The sequence below is a fragment of the Macaca nemestrina genome, chromosome 10, assembly GCF_043159975.1.
Source record: "Macaca nemestrina isolate mMacNem1 chromosome 10, mMacNem.hap1, whole genome shotgun sequence".
NCBI classification, from domain to species: Eukaryota; Metazoa; Chordata; class Mammalia; order Primates; family Cercopithecidae; genus Macaca; species Macaca nemestrina.
The window spans coordinates 18,546,045-18,568,075 of record NC_092134.1 but is presented as its reverse complement, the minus strand read 5'-3'; the positions used below and the strand labels follow the sequence as shown (position 1 = coordinate 18,568,075).

The 22,031-nt window shown below is 49.1% G+C and overlaps 1 protein-coding gene across 2 annotated transcripts; it reads right to left on the bottom strand.

Annotated features, from left to right (window-relative positions):
- Positions 1-1,116: 1,116 nt before the first annotated feature.
- LOC105495376 (T-box transcription factor 3) lies at positions 1,117-15,452 on the bottom strand. 2 transcript variants are annotated; one of them, XM_011764822.3, is made up of 8 exons: positions 13,751-15,452; positions 11,819-12,086; positions 10,852-10,911; positions 10,444-10,590; positions 8,460-8,536; positions 7,167-7,324; positions 5,009-5,679; positions 1,117-3,161 (listed from the first exon to the last, which is right to left on the bottom strand). In XM_011764822.3, exons 1-8 carry the CDS (start codon positions 14,137-14,139, stop codon positions 2,700-2,702), a joined length of 2,232 nt encoding a protein of 743 aa, XP_011763124.1. In that variant the 5' UTR covers positions 14,140-15,452; the 3' UTR covers positions 1,117-2,699. The 2 variants fall into 2 exon arrangements, with proteins under 2 accessions (XP_011763124.1, XP_011763134.1); XM_011764832.3 differs by lacking the exon at positions 10,852-10,911 and having other exon boundaries at positions 13,751-15,450.
- Between the last annotated feature and the right edge of the window lie 6,579 nt (positions 15,453-22,031).

The following is a 22,031-nucleotide window of genomic DNA, read 5'->3' as shown; positions in this document are numbered from 1 at the left end:
GGGCTCCAGGGGGTGGGGGTTGGGGGGTGGGGAAGGAGGCAGCCGCCAGGCAGGCTCCAGCTGGGTCTTCACGTCATGGCCCCCAGGGCAAGAAAAGGGCTATGGACTAACCCTCGAACCTTCCAGTGCCGCCCCCACCCCCCAACAGACACACACCTCGGAGGCGAGGCTGGGGGTCGGGAGACCAAAAGACTGACAGTGCCTCATCATTTTTTATTGAATGTTTCAAAGATAAATTGAACTTCAAAAGGCAACTCCCCAACAGCCTGGAGACTGGTTTGAAGGGGAGACTAGGGGAGGATGTCAGCCTCCTGGGTGACTTTTGCCTTGGAGGGGGTGAAATGTGCACCCTGGAATTACCTTTCCCCTTTCAGGAATAATTTCCCTCCTCCCTCGCGTGACACAGCTAAGTTTTCGCGGAGCTGGCCGCGCTTCGCACGCACAACTCGGGATGGATGGGGCCTCGTAGGGGCGCCTTGGGCCAGCCTGGTTCAATTTGAGGCACCAGGGACTGCAGGGCGTGTGGGGGGTTGCGGAGTGGAAAGGCGTTGCGTCTTGTCCACTTCTACAACCTGGAGGGTTGCTGCCTAGCCAAGCCCGCTCGGACTGCTGGGGGATTCTGCTGGCCTTTTCCCCGAGCCAAACACACTGGTGCAAGAAGATATTTTTGACTTGGATTCGCCAGATTGATGTCAAAAGGGAGGGCGAGCTTAAAACGAAAAACATTCGTACTGCCGAGCTTATTTCTGGTCGGATTTGGGTGGGAAAACCTAACTTAGGGAGCACGTCAGTCTTTTTCCATTAAAATTTGAAAGTATCTGAAATCACTCTTCTTTCTGTATTCTCATCAGGCCCCTTTCCGTCTCCCCGCTTTGCTCCCTAATTTAAAGGAAAAGTAATTTCAGATTGAAGTGGCTCCCTTCGCTCAAGTAAGGGACTTTTGTTTTTAGCTTTGTAACTTGAGTGACATCTCATTTTGGTTCGCTGGGGGCGGTCTTAATTATTTAAAGGCGAAGGGAAGGGGGTAAACTCAGAACAAGAAGAGAGTAAAGTCTCTCCTGACTGTCCACCTTCAGGAAAGGTTCCCAAAGAAAAGCATTTAACACAAGGCCTAAAGACATTTCAATAAAAATTTATTGAAATTTCAGTGACGTTTTAAAGAGAGGGGGAAAAAAAATACAGAAAACCAAAGAACTCATCAACAACTATAACACAAAATATACCTTCATGAATTTGTCTTTAAACCATCTCTCAGCACCTGACTTTTGAACTGTGAATATATCTCTATAGGCACCATTCAAAACACCATCGATATTGACAACAGTAGTAAATTCCACTTCGTTGTGAGGAAATCAGAGACTAGCACATACAAATAACAAAAGAAAAATTAGCAAGTCAAACCACAGCCTCTGCCCTCCTCCCTCCCCACAGCAATCTCAGTTATATTTTAAGGAATTTGAAGTGGAGCTGGAAAGTAGCACTCCTTCCCCAATTTTGGCTAAAATAGGAAATAGCACTTTCCCCCACTTTCGGACATTAAAAAAGAAAACAAAAATGTTGCAGACAACTCTTTTGAAAGGGTATTGGTGTTGGTGCAGGAAGTGTGTTTTCTAGTGTTAACAGCAATTCTGTGACCTGGAAATAAACCTAACTAAAGAAAAACAAGAACACAAAACCTGACAGTTGCAATTCTATTTACACAGAGCTATGTACAATGTCAATAAATTAAAGTTTAATTTTCCAAGCATTCATATTCCACCTATTTACAAGAGTTATCAAATAATTACATAAATACTTTGTCTAATAGTCTCACTTCTTCTTTATTATTTTTTTAAAACCTTGTTATTGCATATACAGGAAAGAGAAAGAACTGTCAAAGAACATGAATCCTGCTACAGAGCTTAGATAAAATAAATTCATTTTATGTGTTTTGCCCACTCCTTCCCTTTAAATCCCCCCCTCCCCTGGGTCACTGATCTGAGGGCAAAGGATTGGGAAAAGGGTAGGGGGCTATATTGTTTTCTCTCTAAAAGCAAGCGTTCAAAATAAAAACCACAAATACATTACTGTGGACATGCAAGAAGAGACCTATAGCGGCTCTGAAAACATCACAAGAATATTAAAAAGACACAGATTTTCTTAATATAGACTAAACAAGGATGGTAGGGACTTCCCTCCCCAAACAAAGCTGCTCAGTAATTTATTGAGAACCGATAATGCAAGTCCCTATAAAGTTTTTAATCTGCACAAACAGAATCATGTTAATGTATTCACTTGTCCCGATTTTTTTTTTGAAATATTTTATTTTTGTTTCCACTTGACACAGTGAAGGGAAAAATATATAAATCCGCACTGAGGAGATGTCTTTGAACACCTCCCCGCCGGGTGGGCAGAGACCCAGACCAGCCTTGCTGGAAGTTGCTCTGGACATAAATGTTGGAACTCCCACCCTCAACAGCTCAATGCAACCGACGCTTCTGAGCCCCCAGAATCTGATCCAGATCCCGGATATATAAACCATGCCAAGAAGACAGGGGCTGTCTCTAGCACATTCTCTCGAGGGAGTCCGGGGCCCCTTCCCAGACGCAACTGCAAAAGGAAGGGCTAACGCCATGGCGGGCCCGTGGTATATTTTACATCCGACAAAGTGCACGGCAGCCTGGACTGGACTGGAATGAAGAGACGTGTCTGGCAGGGGTCTACGGGGACGCGCTGCGGGACCTGTCTGGCTTGGCTTCCAAGCCGCTGACCAACCGCTGGATGCTCTGCAGTTCGCTGGTGGCCGCCTCTTTCTCCGCGCAGAGTTTGGGCGACAAGGACACGGAGCTGGAGGAGAGCGTGGAGGAGCGGCTGTTGAGTTCAGAGCCCGAGTCCACCGCCACCGAGGCCGGGCTGGCGGCCAGGGCAGCGACTTTGCCGTCCAGGGGCCCCGCAGCCGCCGCCATGGAGGGCAGGGCGGTGGTGAGCAGGCTGCTGCCGTCCGGGACCGGCACCGGGATGGAGTAGGGGCTGTAGCGCAGCCGTGGGCGCATGGTGTTCAGATTGAGGAAGGGGTGGCGGTGCACCGAGCTGGAGGCTGCCGCAGAGGAGGCGGCCGCCGCTGCGGCCATGTACGTGTAGGGGTAAGGGAACAGGCTTCCGAAAGGGGACATGGCCAGGCCCTGGGGTGAGAAAAGAGACACACAGCGAGTCAGCCAGGTGGGAGGAGCCTACCTCATCCATCTCCTCTCTTCTGCCCCTCCAACATTGGGCAAGCCATGAATCCCTGATATGTTTTGTTGTGGTGGTGGTGGTGTTTTTTGGGGGGAAGAGATGGGTGGGGGCAGGAGATAAGTCAGCACTCAGAAATCTCTAGGTACAAATCTTAGCTGTGTCACCCTAGGCCAAGAGACTTTGATTCACTTCTTGTGCCTCAGCTTCCTTATAGGAAGAAAAAACAGGGAAATCATAAGTAATTCATGTGCTTATTGAGGACTTTGTAGATATTAAATGAGTGAAAGCCTGCAATATGCTGCACACAGTGTGTGCAGCCCCCAGGAAATCTCCCCTTAAGGGTTATTCCTTGCACCTGTTAAATGGGGATACAGATTCAGTTTACCCCACAAAGGTAAGCAAGGGGAAGCCAGAGGACATAAATTATTAAGAATAATTTTTAAAATCTTTCTTCTTCCCCAACCCCCATCCTCCTACCCCAATCCTAGAAGTTTCTCCAAAAAAAAAAAAAGTGAAGATCTTAAGCAAAAGGAAAATGGGGGAGGGAAATAAAAGGGCATTTGCTATAAACAGAGACAAAGAAATTGTCCAGCATGATTTACTGGTGTTCCAGGTGAGAAGCCGAGGTAGGCCCCAGGAGTTCAGGAGTGCACTAAGCTGGGAATTGGCAGAAGCAGCATCTAAGATGCAGGGACCCTGGCCTGGGCCAGTTCTCTGCACCATGCCTTGAGGTGCCCTTAAGGTTTTGTCTGTCCAGGCAGCCCCTGATCTACCAACCACCTGTCCACCTAGGACAGGGTCTCCAGGCGAAGCCAGCAGAGGAAATGGGAGGAACTGAGAAACGCCAGAAGCCAAGCCTTTTCTCAGCTCCCTCCTCCCTGGAGGGGAGGCCAATCTGGCTTCTTGGCTCAGGGAAGGGAGACGAATGTGCTCAGACAAAACAAAAGGCAACAGCATGCAAAACCTCATAGAACCTTTTCATCGAGTTCAGGGTGTTTCCAGCCGCCTGAGACTTCCCCCTAGCACAGCTGTCTGAGCCACACACAGGCCTCTAGGCCTGCCCCAGTCCCTGCTTATCCCTGTCCTCTGACATTTCCCACGTGTGCACAACCATTAACCCTTTGAGGAATAGGCTGGCCTGCTTGGGTTTGGGGGTGGGGAGAAGAGCTTGGAATGGGAGGAAAGGCTGGAGGAATCGAGACTGAACTCCTACTCAGGAAGTACTCACTTCTCCTCCCCAGGCCTAGAGTCCCATTCCCGGGGGGAGGGTTGACTATGAGACACTTAAGAGACGTGTCAGCTCTGAAGCTAAAATCAGAAACCCTCAAAGAGGCCCTGGAGTCAGACAGCCTGGGGTTGAGTCTCAGCTCCACCATGTACCGGGCTGTGTGACCTTGGACAAGTGACTCAGCATCTCTGGGCGTCTTCCCCTTCATCTGTAAAATGGAGGTGATAATAGTACCCCTGAAGGGTTAGGTCAAATGAGTCAATACAGTGCAAGCACTTAGAAGAATGCCTGAAAGTAAGTGCTGTGTCTAGCTGTTATCTTTATTACTACCTATCTACTCTGCTGGAAACGGCCTTTAACGTAGGAAAAATTTTAAAGTTTTTCTGGGGTGAATGGGGAGAATGAAGTCATGATAACTCAATGAGCTAAGCCTTGAACCTGGTAATGGCTCAGTAAAAATTATTACAGCTACTAGGCCAAAGGGGTCGGTGCAGGTCTGCTGGCAAAGGACAGGGAAAGTGGAGGAAAGGTGGAAAGACTGGAGGAGGCAGGAAGAAGGATCCATACCTGAGAGGCCAGGACGTGCTGCTGGAGGTGGAAGGGCAGGGTGGCCGCGGACGCCCCGGACAGTCCCTGCGCCGCGGCGGCAGAGGCCATGGCCGTGGAATCCAGGCCCGAGACGCCAGTGGAGGCCCCAGACACGGTGGCCAGGAGGGGCCCCATGCCGGCGGCTGCCATGCTGGAGAAGGCGCCCCCCATGGCAAACTGGCTGGGGTGCAGGAAGAGCGGGTGCCCGTTGAAGAACTGTTGGCCCGCCAGGCCCGGAGCGAAGCCGAGGCCGGGCAGGGGACCCTGGGCCAGGTGCGCGGCGGCCGCGTCGGACTGCACTGTGAGCGGCGCGAAGGCCTCTTTGCCCGGGAGCGCGCGCGCCTCCTCCACCTTGGCCGGTGCTGCGCCCTCGCGACCCGGACTCCTGCGCTCCTCCGCGCCCAGGCCGCGAGTGCTGGACGAGATGGTGGCGGGGCTATGGCGCGAGTCGGGCGACGCTTTGTCCAGCCGCCCGCTGTCCCGGGGCCGCTCGGCGGCGAAAAGGTGCGCCTTGACAGCGGGGCTGCCCTTGTCACGGCAGGGCTCCTCCGACGTGGTGGTGGAAATCTTGGCCGCGTCGCAGGCCTCGGGGCCGTGCTCCTCTTTGCTCTCGGCCTCGGCGTCGCTCTCACCCTCGCTGGGACATAAATCTACCATAGGAGAAGAAAAAAACAAGGCAGAAGGGCGTTAGCTCCAATCTGAGCCAATAGAACTCCAGTTCCCAAGTTGGAATCCCAGCTCGTGGCTTAGCGGCTGTGTAATCCCGGGGAAAGCCCCCTAGTCTGTCTGCACCTCAGTGTTCTCATCTGCAAAATGGGGATAATCGTGCCCAACAACATTGCTGGAAAATTCAATAAGCGATTAATGAATTTAAAGTATTTACCCAGAGTTTAAACTTTCCCTTAGATGGACAAACCCCCAAATCAGTAGCCCTTCTTATTATAATGAATTTTACTTCTTTTGTTGAGTTCCTGCGGTGCAAGATTTCATATACATTTCCCCATTCAATTGCAAATTAACTTTTTAAAAGTAAAAACTAACATTAAAACTCATAGCTGGAACATATTCTAATTACTATAAGAGTTTTTGGTCAGTGAATGACAGAGAGCAGCACCTTCCACAGATTTGTGAATTACTCTGGAAGGATTTGTTCGGCAGCAACCCTGACATCTGAATTGATAATGGCAGAAGGGACACCTGTCCCTCAACACCAGCACTCGGTTGAACCTTCTGTATTTGCCCCAGTCCCTGCAGACAGAGATGAGTGTCAGGCAGCCGGCTCACGGCCCGGAGACAATCATAGATTCTTTTTTGCTTTCACCACACCCTCTGTGGGTGTTCCACCAGAAGAAAAGAAAAAGGGATCCTATTTTATGTTTACAGCTTAAATGGATTGAAGACATAAAGGACTTGCATTTTATTTCACTAAAAAACAGGTTTCTTCCCGTCGAGAGAGAGAGAGAGAGAGAGAGAGAGAGAGAGAGAGAGAGAGTGTGTGTGTCTTTCCAAATAAATAGTGCTTGCTCTTTAAACACAGGAAACTGAGGGGGGATTTGAGCCATCACGTCCACTCCTCACCCCCTCCCCTAGCTCTACCTCCACCGCAGATCCCCAGGGCTCCACCTCCTCTCCCAGGTCAATTGTTGCTCTCTAGCTGGATGTTTTCTAGGCCACCTTCCCGGTTCCAGGTGGCAGGGAATCCCTTGCTTCCCCCCCACCCAGTCCAACACATGGTAACCTAGAGTTCAAAGACAGTGAAAAGTCAGCAGTTGGAGCCTCTCTTGGTTAGAGAGAATGGGAGGAGAAAGAAACAGAGACAGAGAGAAAAGAGAGAAGCGCTTCAAGCAGGTTTTCAAAGCTGCTTGCCAAGAGGTAGTATGCAAACAGACACCCACCTCCTCTCCCGACCAGCCAAATAAGGATCTAGGGGAAAGGCCTCGGTGCTCTCCTTCTACTGCCTTAGGGGGGAAGGGGAGACACACCTGATAGCTCTTTTTGAACTCTGGCTTCTGTTTAAGGATGTTTAGAAGGGTTCTAGCTTTTAAAAGGCAAGTGCCCGGTTGGGCCCCATCCCCCTTCAACTCTTCCAGGTCCCGAGGCACTGGAGTCCAGTGATCACAAAGGTGGCATGGCTTACCTTTGAGGTTCGATGTCCCTACAGTGGAGACGGCTGGAGAAGAAGCCTGGGCGAAGCAGTTGAAAGCTGCTTGTTCGCTGGAGGACTCGTCAGAGGTCCCGTTCTCCTTTTTGTGTCTTTCATCAAACACCCTCATGGACTGCAGGGTGAGCTGTTTTCTGTGGCAGAAGCCCACACCCACGTTACAGAATGTAACATACATTTCCCCTCTTTGTTTCCCTTACCCTTTCCAAAGCGGCACACACATGCCTCACACCCTGCCTGCAGCCCAGGGACAACACAATGCGCTGAAACGTGCTTGCCCCAGGGCAGCAACATAGACCCAAGCATTGTTCTTGACCCTGTGACTGGGCTGAAGAGTGTGGCACAGGGTTAGGGAGAAAGCAAGGAGGCTTCAGTTGCATTTATTCAAGATGGGGGTTTCATTAGGAAAAAGCATTTGCTTGGGCTGTGAACTTTTATTTAAAAGCAAGAGGAGAGGCTGGATCTAGTCGGAGACAGCTGGAATGCTGGTCTTATATAGGGAGAACTGGGTGTCCAATCCTGCAAACACAATGCTGTCTGTCCCCAGCATACCCAAATTTTGGATGGTTGCTAAGATTTTGGGAGGAAGTGGTTATTTTATGCTGACTTTACTGTAATCGTTTTACTAATAAATTAATTGGAATAAAAATATATTGAGCTGTTACCAATTATTTTTTAATGCCCATCCCAAGGGCATTTAATAATTCCATGAATTATTAAAAATGTGGGGGTGATTTTCTGGATTTTAGAAATTCTTTGAAAGGGGGTGGGGGAGGGGAGACCCTCTTCCATATACTCTCCAGCTGTCTACTTAATGCAAAATGATACACTGTCCCCACGAAGGACGGAGGGAGCCATACATCTTTCCAAAGGCCCCCGCTCTGTCTGATGGTATTTGGAAGACAGGATTGCAAAAATTCCCAAGCATGTTGTCAATGGCATGGTTCTTTCTGGGACCTGCCTAGGATGAACTTAAATTAATTAGGAATTAATAGGCATCCCTGTATAATCTATTATCCCTGATGCCTCTCTTCCAGAGATAAGTATGTAAGGTGTAGCCTAGTTAACTTCCTTAAAGGTAAGGAGGCAGGAAAAGTACTTGTCCTGGGTATACTGACAGCAGCAAGCATGTAGCAGTGGGGAAAGTGAATGATTTCCACCCGCTTTTCTCAGGACAAGTGCCTGCATCTCACTTCTAATACTTCAGAGTTGGATCCTAAAAAAAAGTGATTTTTCTAAACTATCTAATAAATAATTGTTTCAACTCACCTTTTTTCTCTTCGGCCATTTCCAGTGTCCCGGAAACCTTTTGCAAAAGGGTTGTTGTCTATTTTTAACTGAGTTATCTATTGGAAGAGACACAAGCAAGACAGAGACATTGGCCTCATTTTCTAGAATGTTTTGAGGGTGTTTTTCCCAACTCAACAAGTCTAGAGATGTGATTGCCAACAGAAGTCATATAGATATGCCAGGAAAAGGAGATAATGGCAGAAGTTTGGAGAGAACTAAGAGAAAAATCAAAGGAAACTGTAGCAGGGCTTGTATCTCCTATATGAGGCCAAACCAGGGATTTGGGGATGAAATTATTCAAAGAAATTCTTTTCTTTGGGCAGCCAACAGTTTGAGTTTAGACATGGAAGTGTTGTCAAAGTCATCAAAAGGGAAAACCTGTAGATCTTAAAATTATGCTTTCATTTTGATTTTTATACAGTGCAATCAATCATAAATTATAGCATGCTCCCTTGACACACACACACACACACACACACACACACACACACCCCTTTCCCATGAATCCAATAAATGATTTATGGGGTTTCACTACCCTTGTGCGGGAGTGAGTGCAGCAGTGAGTTTGATTTTTTTTTTTTTTTTGCTTGGGGGGTGGTTTGAGGAAATTACAATATTGACAATTATAGTACTGAATGACCACTGGAAACATTTGTTTTCATTTATATTCTCTGCCATGGCCATTAGGTGGAGAAGGCCCATGGCCTTTTTGTCTGATCAAAAATGCTACATTTTATTATTACATTAACAACTTCATTTCACAGGATTCTGGGTCTAGAGGGTACATGCATTTTGCACTCTGAGAAAAATGCCATAGTGTGTAATCTTTCAAATCCCTTCCCCTTGGTGGGGAGAAGTTATATACACAGAGTTACTCAGAGGTGGAAACGGGGACCCTTGGTTGGATTCATGTTCTTGGAATAAATTGCTCTATCCAAGACTTCGGGTTTCACAGGGAGAGATGATCATGATGTTCTGGTATTCAGACTAAAGAAATTTAGCTGGAACATCCCCACCATGAAGTCCACAGAGGACCCAAGGACAGTGACAATGACAGTGAGTTCAAAATGAAGTGTGTTGTCAGGTAAAAAGGACTCTCTCTCAAGTCCAGGATTGCAGAGTGGGGGTCTTCAGTCCCTCCTCCCACCCCTATAACTGCTAACAGTCAATCTGGGAACTGATGAATCGGCACTAAGGGTCACTTTTTCTGTGCCCATGACCTTCAGGCCACCATAGCTCTAGATATCAGGTGCTTTCCCTTTTGGGGATCCTTCTAATCTCCAGATTCAGGGCCAGGGGGGGACAAATTCAAATGAAGTGGTGACTTTGGCCACCTCAACTCAAAAGCCTCAGACAACTCCATTGGTATGACCCTGTGATCAGGGTAGGTTTTTCCAACCACACGCATGCATGCACACACATGCGCACACACATGGGCGCACGCACACACACACACACACATACACACACATCATAAAAAACACAGCAGCATAAAAGGTAATAAAAACCAGACCAGCTACTCAGGATTTCTGGCTAGGGCAGAAAAGCTGGTCTCTACCAGGATTCCCCTCCCAGGATCCCAAATGCTTTTGCCTTAATTTTTTAGCTGGTTCCTTTTGAATATGACTTCTTGATCCTTCTTCCTCAAGGGGAAGATGAACCTTAAAATAAACAGGACAAAGCCCAAGGAATGGAGGAGTGGGTAGCATCAATGACAGCAGTTACAGGAGCTTCTCTGTGGCAAAATTAGTATGTCATTTTTTTTGCTCAGCATTGTTCCTACCTAGTCAAGGTGTTTTTCTGTCTCCTTGAGGTGTCATTGTCCTTTCCACCCAAATGCTTCACAAAAGAAAACTCAAGACTCTCATCTCCACTCTCTTGTAACTTTCTCATCCTGACTTAAAGCAGCTTTTAAGGGGAAGGCAAAATATCACCATTAAAAAGGAAAGTCCCTTGGGTTTACCTTATCATTCTGGTATGCAGTCACAGCGATGAATTCAGTTTCGGGGAATAAGTATGTCCGAAATGTACTATAAGGCAGTTTCAAGATGTCATTGGCTCTTACAATGTGGAACCGGGGCTGGTATTTGTGCATGGAGTTCAATATAGTCTGCAGGGGCAGGGAAGAGGAGACATACATAAAACAAGGATTTAGCAGAACAAATGGGATCTTAGAACCCCTGCCAGGCTGAAATCTTCCCCACCGCAGGGTACCACGCTTGTACCGAGCCCACCTCCTTGGAGTACCCCCTGGGTACATTTTGCTCCACAGATGTTATCTTCTGGAGAATCCAAATTGCTCCTCAGTTGCCAAAGGGTCCCCCCCACCCTCACCATCTAAGGATCATTCGTACCTTGAACCCTAGCCTACCTGAGTACCAAAACTATAATTCCCCTGCCACGTAGCGTGATCACTTGGGAAGGCCAAAGTCTTAAAAGATAGAGAAAAACATGCATTTTAATTTACAAAATGATTCAGTACTTTAAGCGCCCACTAATTGACGAGCCCAATCCACTTAAAGCCCTGAAAGGCTGAACTCTAGAGAGGAATATTTATGCCTTAATCAAATCAAGGGCTTCAAATGCAATTCCTGCCCGCTGAAGATATTTCCGCGCCATTCGCGTCTTCCTGGGCCTAATCTTTCTGCTTACTCCTTGCTTATCACTCTGTTTATTTTATTGAAATGTTGGGGAGGGGTAGGAAAAGGCGCAAAAGGTCCTTTGCCTGATTTCTACAAGCAATCCAAGTTTTCTAAGTTTCTAAGCACTCTCACTGAATCCATATATACACTCCCAACACACAAACCATTTTTTTCTGAAGATCTAAGCCTCGTTTAGCGTAAGCCTGACTCTCACCTAAGCCCACTTCTTTTTTTAGTAAAAGAACGAGTTTTTAAAAATGTATTCACACCATTTAACCAACAGAGTCAAGTCTCCAAAACGTAAACTTTCCCAAGAAAATAATATGGCTGGTTTCAAAACAGAAGAATGATATTTTAAAACAAAACAAATCCTTTATGAATACATAGCCTTGAAATTGATTTTAGCTCTTAAAAAATGGTTTTTAACTTCACTCTCAGGTCAGGCATCTACCAAAGAGCTGGAAATGCTATAGAACACAAGCCAGTAAGTTTTCTTGCCCCATTTCTTTTAGAACGCCAGGTCTTCCATTATCCGGAGAGAAACACCCCGAATCCTTTTTCCGGACAAGGACAAGTTTGCTATGCTCAGGGAGAAGCAAAGGAGAAGTCTGGGCTGAAACTCATGAAATGGGGAAGCACTGCCTTTGACTCAGTGAAGAAGGAGAAAATTTTACTGAAGAGAGCAATGAAACTTACAAATCCATGTTTGTCTGAAATGTTGTTGGTGAGTTTCAGTTTGTGGAAAGTGACGACTTTGGACATCCACTGTTCCCCAGTAGCGGGGCTGTCCGGGTGAATGTACATCCTCTTTGGCATTTCAGGGTCGGCCTTACCAGCCACCATCCACCGAGAATTGTGAAATTTATAACGACAGTCATCAGCAGCTATAATGTCCATCAATAAAATATATTTAGCTTTTTTATCCAGCCCAGAACATCTCACTTTAAATGGAGGAAACATTCGCCTATAAAAGGAAAGATTAGAAAAGAAAAAAGAAAGATAAACCACCCATAATCTTGGGTTTGATTTCCTATGTATCATATAATATTGAAACCAAGTTTAAGACTTTCTATTGTGACTGATAAGCTTATATGTTTCAGAGTGAGGCACCTGGCTGCAAAATTGTTTTCTTCCACAATTAATATATTAAATATTCTCAGTTTCTCCATATTTAGATGTCCCAAGGTTCAAAACAAATGCATTGTGGCACTGCATTTCTCTACATTGTCTAACAATTTCTTCAATATTTTTTTTTCCTTGTACGACTTTACAGATTGCCCTCCGGATAGCAAATTCTTGCCCATGTCTTTTTCTGTGGGTATCTAGTTCTAAACAGGTTGGGGTAAGATTTTAGTAAAGCGCGGTCAGTTAAGACTAGAATTTTCCACCACCCATTGATGAGAAAATGTTAAACTTATCAAGGAAATGAACGTCAAGTTGCACCCCTCCCTGCTGTAGAATAGCAATCCCGCTGTGGGCGAAGTGAAACTGGTCGTCAGTGAGTTCGCAGAACGAATTTTGCAGATTTCGGTGCACTCCCTGGCCTGATAACCTATCTGCCCATGGAGCTGCTAACACATTCCCCCACTCCTTAGGCCAGTCCAAAAGTGCAAGATTGTGCCACCACATTGCTGTTAATTTCACAGAAATGTTGGCATTCTGTAGTCTTGACTTAAAAGGAAGCAAGGAAGCACTTCGCTGGAAAACTGACTAAATGTCTTGTGGGTTTGAGGATTTTATGCCAAACTTTGGCCTCATTTAGCTTGGAAGGAGACAGAATGCTTAAGATATCATGAAGGGGATTTTATTTTTATCTTTTTAACTTTATGCCTTTACAGGCTTCAATGCTATTTTAAAAAATCAGTGTTTTTAAATGACTGTTACAGGATCTTCTCTTCCAGGCAGGTTTTGGTCAGGCAAGGACCTTTAAATATTACGTAAAATATGGTTGATAATATTCACACATTAAAAAAGCAGTGTGTGTCTCCTCACTGGCTCCTTCAGTCTGCAAACACAATCTTAAATTATGCAAAATTGCCTGCTGAACTCGCCCTTGGGTTACAGACACGTGAAGTGGTGTGGGCAAACAAACCAAAATGCCCTTCGATTTCTCTCTGACCAGGGCAGCAGCAGGCCCCTTTAGACCCAGAGGCTAGACTGGAGGGCAGAAAGGGCCGGGGACTGGTGTCAGGCCTCCCGCTACCCACACAAAAGGAGAGGGCTTTAAGTTTTTCTTTCTGGAGAACAAAATAAAACAGACAACACAACATCAACAAAGAAATAAGGATGTTCCAGGAGGGTTTGCAGAGTGCATTTCTTGCAGTAGAGTGCCTTTTTTTTTTTTTTTTTTTTCCTGCTCCCTGCAGGGATATCTACGCTCCATTGAAAAATTGTCTGTTGGGGAGGGAACCCACGATGCAGACCAAATATAAGACCCGTGCAGATGCCCAGGTAAGCTGAAATTTCCTGCCACTGGGGCAGGGCCTGGAAGTCTGTGCACATATTTCTATGGGATCTAACTTTTCGTCCAAGCCGTAATAACCGACCAACCGACTGTTCTGGGAGCAGAGAGATAAAGGGAGGATAAAACTATCCAGCAGCTTAGGGGAGGAGGCCCCCACTGCTTACCTTCCCGACTTGGTAATGACCATCTCGGTGCCCCGCTTGTGAAACTGATCCCAAAGTTCTTTAGCCTCCAGGTGCACCTTGGGGTCGTCCTCCACCTCTTCTTCGGGCTCCATCGTCTTCAAAGGCCTCAGATGCGCCTGGGGCCCCAGGGAGGAGAACGGGATGCCGGTCTCAGCCGCCCCCACCAATTGATCCATGATCGGCTTGGCCAGGGCGCCCGGCAGCGAGAGCGCCGCCGCGCCGTTGGGAGGCAGCGTCAGCGCGGGGAAGAACGGCGGCTGGTGACCCAGCACCGCGCTCATGGCGAAGTCCGGCGCCCGGTGAGGTAGGAACGGATGGTAGGCCATGCTTGTCCCAGGAATGACCGGATCTCTCATGGAGAGGCTCATCCACTCCAGGCGGGGCGCTGGGCTCCAGCCGGGGACAAGTCTGCAGCTGCTGTGTTTTGTTGTTTTTGTTGTTGTTGTTGTTAACAGCAGCACATAGTTCAAAAGGGGGGAAAAACAAAACAAAAAAGAAAAAAAGAAAGAAAAAATAAAAGGAGGCAGAAATCACAACTAATGCACTTCAAAGGGAGGAAGGAAAGTTGTCTTTTGGAGAAGGGGAGGCCGCTTTTAAAGAGGGCAAGGCGAAAAATCAGCAAACATAGTCGCGCGGGTGACCGTCCTTGTGCCTTGCGTTTTTAAAAAGCCGCTCCTGAAAGTCAGTTTCAGAAGCGAGAGAAGCGAGCAGGGTCTCGACTCGCGCCCGAGCCCTGCCGCTGAGCTCGAAATAGACACTCCAGCCCTGCGTCCCAGGAATCTCTCTCCAGCCCCTAGGTCCTTTGTTGCAAATGTGAAAGGTTCTCCTAGAAGACTTTTTACCTTTCTTTTCTTCTTCCCCCGCCCCCTATCTCTCTTCCTCTCCCTCTTTCTCGCTGGTGGCGTCTGCAGCTGTGCTAGACCCGGCTTTAACAGGGAGCGAGAGAGCGGAAAAAGTCTCTCTCCTTTAAAAAAAAAAAAAAAATCTGATTTAAACCCCCTTCTACCAGCGCTATCAAAACTTGAACTGCAAACTGGCTTCCGTTCGCCCTCCTCCTCCTTCCTCTGCTCCGAGCCTCCGGAGGGTGTCTCAGTTTCAATCCAAATCTTGCTGGGCTCTTCTCCCGTGCCTCTCTCTCTTCCTTGTCCTAAAACGTGAGCGAATTCGCTTCCTAAATCTGTGTCCAGGCGCGCAGGGCAGGGAGGATTTAGAGGGGGAAAAAATGGAACGGAGGGAAAGAGAGAGGGGGAGGGAGAGAGAGAGAGTGAGAGACGGAGTCGGAGAGGGAGGGAGCGAGGGAGGGAGCGAGAGAAAGCGAGAGCTCCTCGCCACCCTCCGCCGCCTCTAGAATTCACCGGGCGTCTGCTCGGCGGCTCTAGAAGGTCGGGCTGCGCTGTGGGCTGCGGGGAGCCGGAGGCCTCTTGATTGGCTCTTTGACGCTTTCGGACCAATTGTGTTGCTGCATAGGCGTGGTTTTCACAGGTCGAGTGCTGGGGGATAGAGCTGAGTTATAAAAAGAAGGTGTCGGAAACTGTAACGTCGCAGCGCCGCATCGGTACTACTGCCTGTCCTGTGAATATGTCAACATGATCAGAGGGAGGGCGGGAGCCACTGGGGAGCGCGCGCACAGAGTCGCCTCTAGGTGGCTTATCGAGAGATCGCTGCAGCCGCTGAGCTCGCTCGCTCTGGTTCAGCCCACGTCTGAAATGCCTCAGTCATCCAGCCGGGGATCGAGGGAGGAGGCAGGGCCAAGGAGGAAGGGGGAGGGAGAGAGGGAGGGAATCAGCGAGCAGGCGAGCCGGGAGGGGAAGGCGGAGAGCGCGCCCGGGCGCCGGGCAGGGGCGCTCGCCTCTCTTGCACTCCGCTCGCCTCTCCGACCGCCGCAGCCGGTACTCTCTCCAGCTCTCCTTCTCCCGGCCCCAGGCGAGCCGGGCGGGTGGCCGAGCCTCCCCGCGAGCTGCTATCCGGCTGCTCGGTTCTACAAAAGCCGGCGGCTGCGGAGAGGCGAGCGCCGAGACTACAGGCTTGAGTGCTCTCCAGCCCCACGTGGAGCCAAGCTCCGCCTGGCCGCCGCTAAAGGGCTCCCGGGCTCGGGTGTCTCGGTGCTGGTCTCCCCTGCATCTGGGCTAGGGGAGCACACGGATGTGTGGGCTTCCTCTCCACTGTGCCCCACCTGCAGCCATGTGCGGAGACCCAAACACCCCCAGTGCATCTGTACTCGAACACGCGCCAACACAGTGGGACTGAACCACACACCGAAAAACACGTACACACAAACACGTACACAGCCTGCGCGGCTGACCCTGTCTGAGCTCCTGGGGAAGATGGACTTAGGATTTTTACGAAATGCATTTACCCGGCCCTTTTGGATCTCGTCTTTCATTTGCATGCGGGCCCCCATATTCCACCTGGATGTGGGTGTGGGTGTAGAGAAGAGAATGGAGGATCTGGACAAAGCGAGCACAGCGAGGGACTGGGTTCTGAGCCTGTCCCTTCCAAGCCGCTGCCCTCACCTCGAGGCCCGGCTGGGTGCACAGCAGAGGGTAAGGGGTGGGCGAGTGGGTTGGGGGAGGCGCGCCAGCCTGGTATCTTCTCTAGGCATCGCACTTATCTCTCGGTGCCTCAGTTCTTTCTCCACCCCGGAGACTTATCTCGCCAGAAGTCGGGGAGGGAGGCTGAGTTTGTAAAACAAACCGTGAAACGCCCCCACCTCAGAGGCGAGATGACTGTTTTCAGTACGGGTAGGGTGGGGGCCTCCTCTTGGGCGGACGAGAGGGAAACGACCGGATCTTACCAATCGCCGAATTACTAACTCTGTTACCGCAGCGCCCGGTCGGGGTCAGAGGATTCGCCTAAGCCCACAGTTCTTGATTCTGGGAGCCAATGACTTGGACCATCCTTGCTTAGATGGAGGGAAATCTTGAAAACAATGTTCTTTTATCTTTCCTGAGATGAAAGCTTCTTCGATGGAAAGGGAACGGAGAAAGGGCTGATCTGGGGGCTTAGGGGTTTCAGAGACCCCTGGCTTTGGATGTGTGAGTCTCTGCAGGCCAGCGCAGGCCTCTCTCGCATTTTGCCTTGTGCACCCCCGCAACTCCCAGCAACTCCGAAACCCCAACGTGGCAGCAAGGGACGAGTGAAAATGAAGTGCTCTTGTGGGCCAACCACGCTGAGATAGGGGTGGACCTTTTGAGGCGGCAAGCTTCTCCAGCCTCGCATTTTTGACGCACATGGTTAAGAGAGTTTGGCGCCAGCGTTGAGAATTCCCTGAAGTCACCAGAGAGAACAGAGTGGTTCTGCGAACTCCGTCTGGCTCGCCATCTCGCCCCTTTCTTTCCCTTTCAGTGTGTCTTTCTCTGGCGTCCTCTCTGTCTGTCTCTGCCAGTGGTTAAAATACAGAAAGGAGAGACAGGGGAAAAAAATGAGGTGGTGGACCCTAGAGTGTTGGCTCATAACACCCCCTCCCGCATCCCCTACGCCCCGCCCTGAAGGGTGCGAAAGGCCAGGCCATTCCCCGCCTTATACAGAACACGGAGGTCACTGCAAGGTTTCATGAATCTCTGGGGATCCCCCCAAAAAAGATAGAAAAAAAAGTGCATCCCCCTCCCCCACACTGCTCGCCTCCGGGGCCTGGGGCCGCTTCGCTGCACTTTCAAGAGCGGCCCCAAATCCCAGCGATCTGGTTTTGCCTGCCTGCCCTCGCAGGCCAGTCTCTGCCCCACCACTTGGAGTGGAAGCAAAGTAGTTCTACAACCACACTGTGACCGACCCCCTCCTCACCCACTCGGTGCCCCCAAGCGTCCCACGCACAGCAGGGAGACATTCCTCCGCATTGGCCAGCTGTCTGCTTTGGAAATGGGAGGGGAGCTTGCGGATTTTACTAAAAAATGTCTCGACTTGTTTTTGGCTCCGCGGGTGGACTGAGAGGGAGTTCTGCCCCTCACACTGTCCTCCTCCCTCAATTGCCTATTTTTTGCCCATAGCTCTAACTTAACCCTGGGATCACCCCAGATCACTACTTCTGACCCTCATGTCCTCCCCCACCCCCACCTCCAGCGCGCGAAGCAGAGAACGAGAGGAAAGTTTGCGGGGTTCGAATCGAAAATGTCGACATCTTGCTAATGGTCTGCAAACTTCCGCCAATTATGACTGACCTCCCAGACTCGGCCCCAGGAGGCTCGTATTAGGCAGGGAGGCCGCCGTAATTCTGGGATCAAAAGCGGGAAGGTGCGAACTCCTCTTTGTCTCTGCGTGCCCGGCGCGCCCCCCTCCCGGTGGGTGATAAACCCACTCTGGCGCCGGCCATGCGCTGGGTGATTAATTTGCGAACAAACAAAAGCGGCCTGGTGGCCACTGCATTCGGGTTAAACATTGGCCAGCGTGTTCAGAAGGCTTGTGCTGGGCCTGGCCTCCGGGAGAACCCACGAGGCCAGCGCGCCCCGGACCCCGGCATTAGGCGCCAGCTGCCGGCTCTCCGCGGTCTTTTTCTCTCTGCAGACCCCTCGATCCTCTTTCCTTCGGTCTTAACACTCAACAAAAGACAGACTAGAGACGTTGAAAGAGCCTGCCCTTTAACAGAGTCCAAGAAGAGGGTGACTTAAGGGCAGGAGAAGGGAGAAAGAGGGCAGATTTCGGGTCAGAAAAGACCCAGATAATTTCTGGTGTCTCTGAAATATTCCTCCACCTTTTCGCAAAAAGAGTTTTCATTTAATTGTAGGTCTGGAATTAAAAAAGTAAATTAACTGAAAAACCTCTCTATCTGCAATGCCTGCAGCATTTAAAGTAGTGTGAGTGCATGTAGGCGAGTGTTAAAGGTGGGTGGGGGGAGGACCCCGAAAATAATGTTCGTTTGTGGGGGTGGGGTCGGGTGGGGGTGAGGGGAACAAAACCAAATCAACTGTCCTTAGCCCAGGCCACGGTGCCAGCAAAGAAGCTGGCCTTGCCCGAGACGGAAGCTTAGCCCGCACCACTTTTCCCTGCCGCACTGCCTGCCTCAAACTATAAAGGGGACAAACCGACCCTTTTGTGATCAAATGGTGTTTATCTGAAGTTTACAAAAAAGGCGGGGAGGAGGGGAAAAGGATGGTGGGTAGGCGGGGTCGTTTACTTTGGCCAGTTTGCTGTAAATATTCCCTTCAGCATGTGTGAGGTCTGGCAAGAGACTATTACATGCTTATTCCCTCTTAAACTTTCACCCCCGTTTGCCGCAGAGCTCTTTTCAGTCCGAGGTGTCACTAAATTGGGAATTCTGTTGACAGAAGGGCATCCAAGATTCTCCGGGGGTAGGAGACCTAATTAAGAAGTTTCGTACAGGGGTGGGTTCATGTATGAACTTTTCCTGGGGGAGGGGCTTTCTGGTCATCCTGGCAGTTTGGCAATGGCTTCTCGTTTCTGCCCAGTGCCCCAGTTCACTTGATCTCAGGATCCCAGCCTCTTTTGATATTGACAAGCTTTGAAACTGACCAGGTGCCTGCCCCCCTAGGGCTCTCATTCTCTTTTGGGCTCAGTTCTCCCACCTGAGGAAGTGATTTTCTTATCACGGATCCCAAGGAAGTAGCTCTCTGGGGAGTATCTAGTTTACTGTTTGTGGTTCCTCCTGCAAATTGCCCTAGCACCCCCTACCCCTCTGGGGTACATACATTAGCACTGCTGTGCTACCCGGAACCCTGACTCTCCCCCTGGCAGTGCTGAACCCAGTGGAGGCTTGCTCTTCCTCCACGAGTCTCCACTCACCATGAACCCCCACCCCCTCCTCCTCCCCAAAGCTTGCTTTGACAGCGTAGTTCCTCTCTGGTCCAGAGGCTGCCTGTCAGTCGCTTGGAGACAGGCTGGGCTCCACCACCTTTCCTCCCTCCAGAGCAGACACTAGCTTCTTGGTTGGACCAGACAGACAGTGCAGGACATTCACCTTTTGTTTCTTTTTCCCTGCCTTTCTTTCTCTTCCCCACCCCGCCCCCGCACCCTTTTCTTTTGGTCTCCCTGTCTTTCTGCTCATCCCCATTTAGGATCATTTGAATGTGGGTCTGGAATCTTTCTTACTCTTTTTCCTTCTACTTTTTGTTCTCTTCCTTGCATCAATCTTGTTCTTGGTTTCTATTTCTCTTTCTTGTCTTGTATCTATTTCCCAGGCTTTCACTTCTCATGTTTTGCTTTGTTTTGTTTTGTTTTGTTTCTGTCTTCTTTATCCTTTCTTTCTATTTTCTCTGGCTGTCTTGGTCCTGTCTGAATTCTCTCCTGTTTTTCTGACCTGGTGCCTCCGTACACTGCCACCTTTCTCTCCCTCATCTTTCCCAGCAACCATGACAGCATGGAGATCCCTCTTCCTGTGGCTGAAGCAAACACCTTCCCCTCACTTCCTTGACTGGAAAGATAAAGTGTCTTGAGAGATGGAAAAACGTTGTGTGCATTTGCCTAGGGTGGCAGTTTCACCTTCTCCTCTTGGCATTTCCAAAGCCACCCCTTTCTCCAGAGTTGAACCCCATCCTTGCTCCCTAAGCTCTAAAGCCACCTCCCCATCTTTTCCAGGGCAGGCATCTAGGGTGAGGAGCTGCAAGTGGAGCTCTATAGCCCCAGCTCCCAGCTTCCTACTTGCCCCAGCAGCACGGAGCTTTCCTGTAACGCACATTTCTCCTATCCTCTGACATTCCTCTAAATTATTGATCTGGGCAATTTGGTGCAAGCATCTGTAGCATGTTTCAGAGAGAGAAGATTGTGAAAGTTGTCTAGCTTGGAGAAGTAATATTTTCAGTACAGAGGCTCAGTTTGGCGCCAGTTGGTTTATGCCGTTTCTAAAGCATCATTCGCTATGCACTTAATCCATGCTCATCATACTTCCTTAATGTAAATATGTTTTTGGCAGAGGCGAAATGAATACATTTTGCCCTCCATATTATTCTTATTAGCACCTACCTTTCCTTAAAGCTGATCACCCTGCAAAATGGCAAATTTGTACACAGCCAGCGATTTAGATAAGTTAGAAGGGAAATGAGAGAGGTAAGATTGAAGGATGTGTTTGTGTCTGGGGAGAGTGCTTTTTCTACATCTGTGAAGGTTTTTTCCTCTCTCAGGAAAGGGAACTAATTGTGGTTTCCTAATTTCAAGTCAATCTATATCTTCAACCCTCTGTGTGTGTGTGTGTGTGTGTGTGTGTGTGTGTTGCCCAATTACTTAAAAAAAAAAAAAAAGATAATGCAATGGGCATTACTTAGGCCGGCAGAAATGAACTCACAAGGAAGGGGCCAGGAATTTTTTCTCTCATTTTATCTGACCCAGAACCACCAAGACACAGGCCAGAGCTGACTTTTGCCCCAGGCACTTTTGACCACCCAGCACCTTTCTTTCTTCAACATCCTCTTTCCAGATTTTCAGTCCAGACAGGTAAGGGTGTAAGTGGCCTCTCAGAGGTCTCTATCAAAATTTTACTTGTGGGGTAGAGGGACTAAGTGACAGAATACTTTAAGAGGGTGGAGGAGAGATTTAACAGTCCTCCCGTGCAGACGGAGGGTGACATTCAAATGGGAGAACTTACTTCTGCGGTTTGCTGCTGTTTCGTTCTTTCCATTTTCATTGGTAGTGTTGTTAGGTGGCAGGGTTGTGAGGCTGAGTGGGGTTTTGCCCCCGGGGGAGCATATGTGACAGAGGGCGCAGGAAGATCTGTAAGTGAGAGGGCATAGCAAATTAAATGACCGCTACTGTCAGGAAGGTTGGCAGGCCAAAGAAAGATCGGCTCCTCCAAATCTGCTGAACTAACTCTCCCCTCATAGCCCCAGACACGTTTCCTCAATTTGAGCACAATATCCATTACTATTTCCCGTACTGGATTTCAATTAAAGAAGGTGAGAGTAGAAAGTTCACTGGTGTTTGGGGGTTCATTTATTTCCAAGCACGATGCAAATGAAAGGGGGCCGTGGGCGCAGAGTCGTCGTGTGTGTTTTTCCTCCTTCTTCTTTCCATTTCCTTCTTGCAAACTTCCCTCCATGCCTTGCCAGCCACCCAGCACACCTGTGTTCCCAAAGCAAATGTTTTCATGTCTTGAAAATCCAGTTAGGGTAAGGAGAGAAGGAAGGTGATAACATCATACCTACTGATGCCCCATAGAGATGAAGCTGTCCTGGGGGCACTTCAGGCTTTAGGGAAGGTTTTAGCTTCTCGAGGTGGGCACAGGAATTGGGGTAGTGTGAGCACTTGAAGGGTTCTAGGTTTTACTGTTGCACTGAAAACAGATGCAATCCCTCCTGCTGTAACATACTCCTATGGAAAA

What these genes read in the sequence shown, in the direction of transcription:
- LOC105495376 (XM_011764822.3), bottom strand. Translation starts at nt 14,139, where the DNA reads ATGAGCCTCTCCATGAGAGATCCGGTCATTCCTGGGACAAGCATGGCC. An exon ending in GTCATTACCAAGTCGGGAAG is followed by an intron (nt 12,087 to 13,750) that starts GTAAGCAGTGGG and finishes TTCCTTTTATAG; the next exon opens with GCGAATGTTTCCTCCATTTA. An exon ending in AGGGACATCGAACCTCAAAG is followed by an intron (nt 5,680 to 7,166) that starts GTAAGCCATGCC and finishes CTCCTATGGTAG; the next exon opens with ATTTATGTCCCAGCGAGGGT.